An 11860-nucleotide genomic window follows, 5' to 3' on the forward strand; every position below is an offset into this window, starting at 1 on the left:
ATAAACCAATGGTTGTCGAATCGATCGGGATATATGAGTTGAAGGTACCGTACTGTAAACTAAGCATAATTGATTGGTTCTTGCATGCACTATCATTTGATACCTAGGGAGTCATGTAAGCAATGCTGCTAGATGTTTCACATGACTGGTTGGGTACTATCAGACTTGAGTTTTCTGACGTTCTTATTATCAAGGAGTTGATCAATAAGAATGGAGCTATTTAGGGTATGCTCATATAAGAAACTTGTTGATCCCGAATCACATGGAGATGTGAACCCATTGCAAGTTCTATCAATGAACTATTGAGGGTCACACAAGTACTAGCTTTCTAGATCCCGTTGAGATTAAAATTAGTTCAATGTGTTGAACAAACTTATAAAGGAGTTTATAAGTAAAATAAATTAGAAGTTTGACTTCTAAATTGGAGAATAAATGGAAAAGTAACTTTTAATTTGTGAATGTGTTCCAAGATTAAAAGTTGACTTAAAATAATTAGTTTGTGAAAATGTTGATTTTATAAACTATTATTTTGAACTTAATTAATTAATTCAAGTGTTGAATTTATTTTACACTAGTAGACTTTGTAATGTACAAATAATTAAATTAATTCAAGTGTTGAATTAAATAAATACTATTGAGTCTAGTAGAGCTCAAAATTAATATAGTGTTAAATAATTATATACTAGTGAAATTGAATGAGTTCAAGTTATATTTAATTAATTATTTAAACTTAATTGGGATTAAGTTTAATGTTTAATTAAATAAGTTTATAAAACATATATATATATATATATATATATATTATATATATTCGAAATATATATATATATATATATGCATATAAAATATGTGTGTGATGGAATTTGAAGGGTTGGAAGATTGGATGCAATTTTTCATGCAAGTCTTGCACTTTTCTATGCATGCTTTTAATTGTATCTATTTAATCCTTCTCCATTATTATATTATACACATATATTCATTCCATTTTGAGATTGAAGTGGCCGAACCTAATCTCCAAATTCTCCAAATTTTCTTTTTAAAATTTTGAGGGAAAAAAAAGGAAAATCTCAATGAAAAATTCTCTAAATATTCTAGTCCATATTTAGAGCGGATCTAGATCGTCTAGTCGTGGACCTAATTTGAAGTCTTGAAGAATTGAATCCATTGTGAGCAAGGTGTGCTCTTGGAAGCTTGTAGATAGTGTCTACCACTTCAAGAGCCTAGTTGTTCATCAACTTAGTTGGAGCCATATATCAATCTTTGAGATTGATAGGTAAAACTTCTAAACACCTTATGGTTTGTTTTTGAATGCTAGACAAGTGCTCGGATCTCTTTTGATAAAAATTTTAAAATTTCCACTATGTTTTCGGGCACAAGTTAACCGATCACCTTCAGTAACGCCAAACGGTAGGCCAATGTGACAATCCTCTCCAAAATCTCGAACGAAGCGCTATACCTTGGGTTGAGTTTGCCTTTCCTACCAAAACGCATCACGCCTTTCATAGGCGAGACCTTCAGGAACACATGATCTCCCACGGCAAACTCGAGGTCTCGTCATCGTCGATCAGCATAACTCTTCTGACGACTCTGTGCGGTCCTCATCCGTTCTCTGATCTGAGTCACAATATCCGCTGTACTAACTCGGGTCCTAGAAGAACCCTCTCTCCAACCTCGTCTCAATGTACAGGAGATCTACATTGTCTCCCGTAGAGAGCCTTGAATGGAGCCATACCTATGGATGCCTCAAAGCTGTTGTTATAGGTAAATTCCACTAAAGGTAATCTCGACTCCCATGAGCCCTGAAATTCGATCACACATGCTCTCAACAGATCCTCAAGTGTCTGGATCACCCTCTCTGTCTGACCATCTTTCTGAGGATGAAAAGAAGTGCTAAATAGTAACTTAGTCCCCAGAGCTGTATGCAGACTCTTCCAAAATACAGAAATAAATCTCGAATCTCGGTCTGACACGATAGAAACTGGAATACCTGAAGTCTGACTATCTTCTGGATGTAAAGCTCTGCAAACTGAGTCATAGTAAAAGCAGTTCTCACTGGCAGAAAATGCGCAGATTTGGTGAGTCGATCGACAATCACCCAAATCGATGTCGATCCTCTAGCACTCCTCGGTAGTCCCATTACAAAATCCATAGAGATATTCTCCCATTTCCACTCCGGAATGGGAAGTGGTCGTAGCAATCCCGCTGGTCGCTAATGTTCTGCCTTGACTTGCTGACAAGTCAAGCACTCGGAAACAAACCGACCAATATCTCTCTTCATACCCGGCCACCAATATAAGGTCCTCAAATTGCGGTACATCTTTGTGCTCCTGGGATGGATGGAATATGGAGATGTGTGTGCCTCTGTCATGATATCTGCTCTCAACTGATCAGTACTCGGAACCCACATATGTCCTCTGTATCGAAAAATGCCATCATCCACTATATAAAGAAGACTACCCATCGACTCATCCTTGCGCCTCATGCACTGCAACTGCTCATCAGTGGTCTGTCCCTCTCGAATCCGATCTTGAAGAGTTGGATGTACTACAAGAGCGGATAAACTCGGTGCATGCCCTCTAGAGTAGATCTCTAATTCAAACCTCTGAATCTCAGTCTGTAGAGGTTGCTGAACTGAAACACAAGACAGTACTTAAGTCTTCCGACTCAAAGCATCGGCCACTACATTAGCTTTATCCGGGTGGTAGTTAATGTCACAGTCATAATCCTTAACTAACTCCAACCACCGGCGCTGTCTCATATTCAACTCCTTCTGGGTGAAGAAATACTTGAGACTCTTATGATCAGTGAAAATCTGGCACTTCTCACCGTACAAGTAATGTCTCCATATCTTGAGCGCAAACACAACAGCTTCAAGTTCTAAGTCATGCGTCGGATAGTTCTGCTCATGTGTCTTCAACTGTCTCGACTCATAAGCAATCACCTTACCACTCTGCATAAGAACAGTGCCTAAGCCCATCTTAGATGCATCTGTGTATACCACAAACTCCTCATGATCCACTGGCATCGCCAACACTGGTGCAGAAGTAAGTGCCTCCTTAAGCTGATCAAAGCTCCTCTGACACTCGGGACCCCAAACATACTTGGCGTTCTTCTTGTTCAGTGATGTCAAGGGTACTGCTTTGGAAGAGAAACCCTTGATAAACTTCCGATAGTAACCGGATACCCAAGAAACTGTGTATCTCAGAAGCATTCTTCGGAATATCCCGACTCTGGACCGCCTCAACTTTCGATGGATCCACTGCTATGCTCTCCTTAGAAGCAATGTGGCCTAAAAATGCCACTTGATCGAGCCAAAACTCGCACTTGCTGAATTTTGCATACAATTTCTTCTCTCTCAATGTCTGCAAAGCTGTCTGCAAATGATGTCTATGCTCCTCCATGCTCCTCAAATATATCAGGATATCATCAATGAATACAATGATGAACTGATCAAGATACGGCCTAAAGACTCGGTTCATGAAGTCCATGAAAACTGCTGGAGCATTAGTCAGGCCAAACGGCATTACCATAAACTCATAATGCCTATAACGTGTCCGAAACGCAGTCTTAGACACATCCTCCTCTCTTACTCGTAGCTGATGATATCCTGATCGCACATCGATCTTAGAAAACACTAAAGCTCCCTGCAACTGATCAAACAAATCTTCTATCCTTGGCAGTGGATACTTATTCTTTACTGTGACTCTGTTCAGCTCTCGATAATCAATACAAAGCCTCATGCTGCCATATTTCTTCTTCACAAATAAGATCGGTGCACCCCAAGGTGACACACTGGGGCGAATAAATCCCTTCTCTAGAAGCTCCTGTATCTGATCCTTCAACTCTTTCATCTCAGTGGGGGCAAGAAGATACGGTGCCTTAGAGATAGGCACAGTACCCGGCAACAGCACAATGCTGACCTCCACCTCTCTAACTGGTGGAATTCCTACTACATCATCTGGGAAGACATCCAGAAAGTCACGAACAATCTTCACATCTGTGATAGATCTAGAAGATGGGTCATCCACTGCAACTACTAAACTTGCAAGAAAACCCTGGCAACCCTTTTGCAATAACTTCTTCGCACGCACATAAGATATGATATGTGAAGCACCACTTGTAACGACCCACTGTATCAAGACGGGTCTTTTCAGCGTGCTTATGTCCTCACTCACACGCACCCTGAGAAACTTCCCAGGGGGTCACCCATCCTATAATTGATCCAATTCAAGCACGCTTAACTTTGGAGTTCTTATGTGATGAGCTCCCGAAAAGAAGATGCACCTTCTTGATATGAGTTGTACATATCAAATCTTTTGTACCTCTCATTCCGGTGTGGGATCGGTTCATTCATGTCACCCGTCGCGCATTCTTTGGTGGGGTTTCCATCTTTCAGGTATTAACCACCCATATTGCGGATCATGTACCGCCCTAGGACTTTTTGGCTCCGGATGTCACACCACTGCTCTGAGCTGCAAGGAATATGAAAGAATCTCCGCCTGACGGATTCACTGAAACTGATCGCCTCCAAAAATCTATCAAAGCTCCATTAACTGATAACCAATCCATGCCAAGAATGAGATCAAATCCTGAAATCGGTAGAACCACTAGATCGGCTCTAATCAGATTCCCCTAAAGCTCCAACTCAACACCATTAAGTACAATAGAGGTAGTAAGAATCTCGCCAGATGGCAAGGTAACATCATATCCCGTAACAGCATCCTTAGTTATGATGCCTACCCGCCTAACAAATTCTTGAGAGATAAACGAATGAGTAGCTCCTGAATCTAGCAACGCATACGTAGCATTACCTCTAACAAGGATCTTTCATGCACTCAGAAAATTTCCCAACGCACATACAACTTAAGAATAATTTAATTGAACCCATAATTCATAACAATTCCCTTAATTATACTATTACCCAAATTCCTAGTCATTTCCCTTATACTATACATGCAAGAACAAATAACCCAAACAATACCACATAAATACGAAATTCCCATGCAATCCTAATAATCATGCAAACTATCGAATCTTAAATACAAGATTTAGGATTACCAGTGATCAAAGATGTGTCTGGGTCAGCCTCCTCTGCCTGCATGACATAAACACGCCCTGGGATGTTCCTCGCATTAGGGCAATTCATCGCAACGTGCCCTGGTAGCTTACACTTGTAACAGACTCCTGAACCAGCCATGCACTGCCCCGAATGAGGCTTCTAAAAAGTCTTGCATAAGGGAATACCTCCGAGATTTGGGGCGGCTGCCCCTCTCTACTACGGCCTCTGCTGGCCCTGCTGCCTCTGTTGTGGTCTGGGAGGATTTGGGCCCTTAGTCGGCCTGATATAATGTTTCTTCGTTGGTTGCGAAGACTGACCTTTGAAGGGCTGCTGAAACTGTCTCTTAAGATAATAAGCCGCTTGCATCTCTTTTTTCCCTTGCTCAGATCTCAAGGCCCGGTTCACTGTCACGCTATAGTTTGCCACATCTGCCATAAACACATCGTGCTTGATGTTCGATCGCAGCCCATCAGTAAAGTGCCTCAGCCTCTCCTGCTCGTCATTCGCAATCAAGGGCACGAAATGACATCCTCTCTCAAATTGCTTCACATATTCAGTCACAGACTTGTCTCCCTAATGGAGACTCATAAATTCCGGGATCAATCTACCCGAGCCTCTGTAGTGAATTATTTCTCAAAGAACATCGTCCTGAAATTCGCCTAAGTCAGGGTCGCCAAGTTCACCCCTGTCACTGCTCCTTCCCACCAAAGTGATGCATCCTCCTTCAACATGAAGATAGCACATCGCACCCTGTCAGCATCAGTGACTCCCATATTGTCAAATATGGTCTCCAAAGACCGGATCCACTCCTCAGCAACAAGTGGATCGGTAGTGCCACTGAACTCTTTGGGCCCCTGCTTCTTGAATCTCTCAGCCACGTCCTCTTCATGGGACTTCCTTGGCTGTGTATTCTGGTGCTCAAGCAACCTTGTAATCCCATCCAACATATCCACACTGGCTCTCTCAAACGGAGTAAGCTGAGGTGGTGGAGGTGGATTCTGATGATTTTCACAACCTTGGTCACCATTGATGGTGTTCGATTCTTGAGAATTCCTTTGGGGGGCCATACTGCGATTTTCATAAATCTCTAACGTGATCGCAATGCATAACTAGTATATTTAAAATCTTTCATAACATAAATCATTAAATCATAAATCCTAAGCCCCCATAAATAAACATCATTAAAACATTAAAACTTACAGACTGCAGGTAGTGCGACTTCTGAGCTCCACGTAGCAGGGTAGTACCCTCCAAGGACCTTGCTCTGATACCAACTAACACAACTAGATCCTAATACTACTAATTAAACAAGTCAAGATCAAGAACACATGGTATGAGAATGAGCTAGGGTTTGATGGATTTTACCATGGGCTCGGGTCGGTCATGAGTGGCTCGGGTCGGACATGGTTGAGCATCAAGAGCTTGGCCGTGTGTGTGTGGCTTTGGCTAGGGCTTGGGCATGGCACTAGGGCTCAGGCATTGAGCTAGGGCTCGAGCGTGGAGGTGTATTTAGCTTAGGCATGGAGCTTGGTTTGAGCTCAGATGTTTCCTTGGGGCTCGGGTCGGTCATGGTGAACCAAGGGAGGGTTCGGACACGAGGGACTCGGTCAAGGAAAAGCATGCTTGGGTCGGGTCCTAGGGTGCTCAGAAAAGTAAAGTGCAAGGCCAAGGTAGTGTTCGGTTAAGGGAAGAGCACATTGTGTTCAGGTCTGGAATGAACACTTAATCAAAATCAGAGAATGTATAAGTCTGAACCCTCCAGGACAGGCAGGCAGGTGTGTGGAAGCTTGCATGAATGACAGTTGGCGCCTAAGCATGAGCTGTCAATAATGGTAGTGACTCAGCTCAAGCATCTGATACGTGGCGTGCTTATAGGAGCTCGGACGTCTCGACGTCAGCTCAAGAATCCCGATCACCCCAAATATTTGTCTATAAATAGGAGCTGGGGATTCAGTTATTTTTCACATCACTTTCATCTCACTTCATATATTTGCCCGAAAAAGAGTAGCTCGGGAGCTCGGGAGCTCGGGAAAGAGTAGCTCGGGAATTTGGGAAGGAATAGCTCGGGAAGGAAGAGCTCGGGGTCGGACCAAGAGGCCAGGTCGGGTCGGGTCGGGATTGAGACCAGGTCGGGTCGGGAGTTGACCTAGGACAGCTAGGGGTTGTCTTTTTCCATCTTAGTTCAGACTTCGGTGTTAGGTACATACACATTGACTGAGATTGCCAGCGAGTATACATGTTTATATGTTGCATTTATTTGGCATTATTATGTGGCATGACGTATGTTTTACCGTTTTATATATTCATATATCATGTGCACATACACGTTGAGCCTATACCTTGTTATACCTGATTATAGAGCCGCTCAGCTCTATACTCGATAGTCTGTCACTGAGATTACCGCGACGGCGGGGACATGTATGTCTGACTACTCTGGTGTATTAGACGAGTGTGGTTGCACCCAGAGGTTGATCCGTGCGGTGGCAGCATCATGTGGCGCCGGTACTGAGCATGACTTTTCGGATGACCCTTTACCAGTCATTATGTTGCATGCATCATATATATATGTGTACTCATGTTTATGTACTGGGCGTTAGCGCTCACGTCCTAGTTGTTATCTTGGACACCCTATTCCATGGGGTAGGTCACAGGATGGACGGAGCCGGTAGCTCGAGGCAGGGCTAGGGAGTCAGAGCTTTACAGGGGATCTTATACAGCAGGATTTGTTTATCTGTATAAATGTTTTAGACAGTTTATTTTAAGCTTTTCGATATGGTTGTATCACTATAGATTTAAGCTTGGATATGTTTTACTAAGCTGTTATGTAAAGTATGGATTATATTTCCGCACGTTTTTACTCTGATTAAGAATTTTGCATGCTAATAGTTGTCAGTTAGTAGGTGATTCCATGCAGGGTCACTACATTTTTGGTATCAGAGCATGCATAGATTTTGGTAATTAGTACTTGGGATTTACTCTAGTCTTAAGTAATTATTGTGCATTTGGGATTTTAATGTGCAATTATTTTCAGGATATGGATGACGAGAGTCACGGTAGTGTTGGCCAGGGAGGTGGTCATCATCATCATCACCATCGCCATCAGGATGATCGACATCGTCCTCATGAGGGTAGACGTCGTTACTCTATTAATAAGTTCATGCAAGTAGGACCGAAACCCTTGTTGGGAGGTGAGAATCCTGATCAGGCAAGAGGTTGGATGTCTAAACTCGAGAGTGCGTTTCGAGCTTTCGATTGCACTGAGGAGCAGAAACTGGAAGTTTTAGAATTCGTTCTAGAGGATCGAGCACGCTTATGGTGGGATGCCAAGGCTACTCAAGCACGTACTGAGAGAGGACAGGTGACTTGGGGGGATTTCTGTCAGTAGTTTCAGAAACTATATTTTCCTCCAGCTGTTCGACAGGCACGATCTATGGAGTTGCTGACTCTGAGGCAAGGATCAATGACTATTGATCAATATCAGCAACGATTTCTTGATCTGCTACCTTTTAGTCCTCATATCAATGATAGTGATGCGTCCAAGTATGATATCTTTCTGCAAGGCCTGAATCAAGATATCTACTCACAAGTTGTCGTATGTGATAATCCGACATCTTATGAGACTTTGGTGAACCATTGCCATCAAGTGGAGAACAGCAATAGGCGGGCACTATTGATGATGCCAGGACAGCCTAGTGGATCTCTTGGGCCTAGGGCTCAATCTATTGTGCAATCTGGACCTATGTCTTCTTCTACTAATACTACTACTTCATCTGGTTCTCGTGGTTCACGAGGTACTTTCCGTTTCGGGAAGAAGAAGAAGAAGGAGGAATTTTGCAGCCACTGTGGTGGGAAGCATCCTGCGGCTTCGTATCGGAAGGCTACTGGTGCTTGTTATATTTGTGGTGAGCAGGGACATCTGCGGAGAGATTGTCCTCAGCGTATGAGTTCTGCTAGTGGATCGGGATCACAAGTTGGATCTCAGGCTTCTACTTTTCCACGTCAGCAGCCAGCACCACAGAGTTCTTCTGGTTACCGTCCACAGACTCAAGGGCAGGTATTTGCTCTATCTCAGGAGCAGGCTATGGAGGGAAGCGATCGCATGTTGGCAGGTACCTTTCTGTTATGTGGTATTCCTGCACTTGTCTTAATTGATAATGGAGCATCGCATTCCTTTATTTCTAGTCGTTTTGTTAAGAGACATAGATTACCTTATGTATCATTAGATATGGATTTAGTTGTATCTACTCCACTGGAGCAGGAGGTAGTAACTAAGCGTCTAGTGATGGGTTGCCTTATAGAGTTTGATGGTAATGTGTTATCTGCTAATCTGATGATATTAGCGATGGCAGATTTTGATTGTATTTTGGGAATAGATATGCTGACTTTGGATCACGCTACTATGGATTGTTATCAGCGTCTGGTACAATTTCATCCGGATGAGGGTGATAGCTGGTACTTTTATGGTGAGGGTGAGCGACCTCCGATGCCACTTGTATCGGCTCTGAAGGCATGTCATGTCTTGGAGTCAGGTGGGGAGGGCTACCTCATTTATGCAGTTGATATGTCCACGAGTAGTCCGGGTATCGATCAGCTACCAGTTGTCAACGAGTTTTTTGATGTATTCCCTGATGATATTCCTGGTTTTCCTCCGGTTCGAGAGGTTGAATTCGGTATTGATCTAGTACCAAGAACTACTCCTATATCCCGAGCACCTTATCGTTTGGCACCGTCAGAGATGAGGGAATTGAAACAGCAGTTGCAGGATCTGCTTGATAAGGGATATATTTGTCCGAGTGTTTCTCCGTGGGGAGCACCTGTTTTGTTTGTTAAGAAGAAGGATGGATCGATGCGATTATGTATTGATTACAGGCAGCTTAATCGTGTCACCGTCAAGAATAAATATCCTTTGCCACGAATTGATGATCTGTTCGATCAATTACATGGTACTTCTGTTTACTCCAAGATAGATCTGAGATCTGGATACCAACAGATGCGGGTACGAGACTCAGATATTTTTACGACTGCTTTCAGAACCAGATACGGGCATTATGAATTTTTGGTGATTCCATTCGGTTTGACGAATGCACCGGCAGTCTTTATGAATCTGATGAATCAGGTATTTCGAGAATATCTGGATAGATTTGTCATCATCTTCATTGATGATATTCTTGTCTATTATCATGACAAGGATGAGCATGCACAGCATCTGAGAATTGTTTTACAGACGTTACGAGATAAGCAGTTGTATGCGAAATTGAGCAAATGTGAATTCTGGCTTGATTGGGTAGTGTTTCTCGGTCATGTGATTTCTAGTGAAGGAATATATGTTGATCCATGTAAGATAGAGGCAGTGCTGAACTGATCTCATCCGACGACAGTTGCTGAGATTCGTAGTTTCTTGGGTCTAGCGGGTTATTACCGTCGGTTCATCGAAAATTTTGCACAGTTGGCCAGGCTTTTGACACAGCTTACACGGAAAGATGTTGCCTTCATTTGGTCCTCAGATTGTGAGGAGTCATTTCACGAGCTGCGTAGACGTCTTACTACTGCACCTGTGCTAGCTCTACCTTCTGGATCAGGAGGTTATGTTTTCTATACTGATTCCTCTGGTCAGGGGTTAGGATGTGTTCTGACACAGCATGTACATGTTATTGCCTATACTTCTCGACAGTTGAAGACACATAAGAATAATTATCCAGTACATGATCTCGAGTTAGCCGCCATTGTATTTGCTCTCAAGATTTGGAGACATTATCTTTATGGCGAGAAATTTGAGATATTCACGGATCACAAGAGTTTGAAGTATTTATTCACTCAGGCAGAGTTGAATATGCGACAGAGACGCTGGATGGATCTTCTGAAGGATTATGATTGCGAAATCAAATATCATCCAGGTTCTGCTAATCTTACTGCTGATGCCTTGAGTCGGCAGGTGAGATTTTCTGCACTTCATACTGGTAAAGTATCTCATATGATTCAAAAGTATTGTTCATTGAGTTTTACGCTCAAGCACAAGAAAGGAAGAAATGGGATTCGATTGTATACTATTCTATCTGAGCCAGCATTGTATTCTCGGATCATAGATGCTCAGATATCTGATGTTAAGACTCAAAGTTTGGCACGTCTAGCCAATGGAGTTAATACATCTGGATTCCATTATCCGGCAGATGGTTTATTATGCTTATCGAATCGAGTGGTTGTGCCTGATGTTGCGGAGCTCAGGAATGATATTCTTTCTCAAGCTCACATGAGTCGATTATCTGTTCATCCTGGAAGTATGAAAATGTATAAGGACTTGCGAACTAGATTCTGGTGGAAAGGGATGAAGCGAAGTGTATATAAATTTGTTTCAAGATGTTTGGTTTTTCAACAGTTCAAGGCTGAACGTCGACGACCAGGTGGATTACTGCAGAATCTTGAGATTCCCGAATGGAAGTGGGAGCACATGACTATGGATTTTGTCACCCACTTGCCTATGACGTCACGTTAGTGTGATGCTATCTGGGTCGTTGTTGACCGTCTGACAAAATCAGCACATTTCATTCCTTACAACCGGGAGTATTCTTATGATTGCATGGCTCGCTTATACATCCAGGAGATAGTGCGATTACATGGGATTCCAGTGAGCATAGTCAGTGATAGAGACCCGCGATTTACCTCATGTTTTTGGGGTAGTTTTCAGCAGGCATTGGGTACCACTCTGAGTTTGAGTACTGCATATCATACGGAGACTGATGGACAGTCAGAGCGGACTATTCGTACACTGGAGGATATGCTATGTTCTTCTGTCATGGACTTTGG

At 42.8% G+C, this 11860-nt stretch overlaps 1 protein-coding gene across 1 annotated transcript; it reads right to left on the reverse strand.

The window, feature by feature from the left end:
- Positions 1-2114: 2114 nt before the first annotated feature.
- On the reverse strand, positions 2115-6126 carry LOC140862333 (uncharacterized). The gene is made up of 7 exons (XM_073265347.1): positions 5743-6126; positions 5377-5632; positions 5059-5184; positions 4459-4589; positions 3731-4130; positions 2942-3135; positions 2115-2327 (listed from the first exon to the last, which is right to left on the reverse strand). The coding sequence occupies exons 1-7, from the start codon at positions 6124-6126 to the stop codon at positions 2115-2117; spliced, it is 1704 nt and encodes a 567-aa protein (XP_073121448.1).
- Positions 6127-11860: the final 5734 nt, after the last annotated feature.

This window comes from Henckelia pumila, chromosome 4 (genome assembly GCF_033568475.1).
Source record: "Henckelia pumila isolate YLH828 chromosome 4, ASM3356847v2, whole genome shotgun sequence".
In the NCBI taxonomy this organism is placed as follows: Eukaryota; Viridiplantae; Streptophyta; class Magnoliopsida; order Lamiales; family Gesneriaceae; genus Henckelia; species Henckelia pumila.

Excerpts from the sequence above, each read along its gene's own strand:
- LOC140862333 (XM_073265347.1), bottom strand. The coding sequence starts at position 6,126 with ATGGCCCCCCAAAGGAATTCTCAAGAATCGAACACCATCAATGGTGAC. Across the intron at positions 5,185-5,376 it reads GTTTCAGCAGCCCTTCAAAG|GAGTCTGTTACAAGTGTAAG; the intron begins GTCAGTCTTCGC and ends TGGCTGGTTCAG. Across the intron at positions 4,131-4,458 it reads TTGCAGCTCAGAGCAGTGGT|TGGGTCGTTACAAGTGGTGC; the intron begins GTGACATCCGGA and ends GTCTTGATACAG.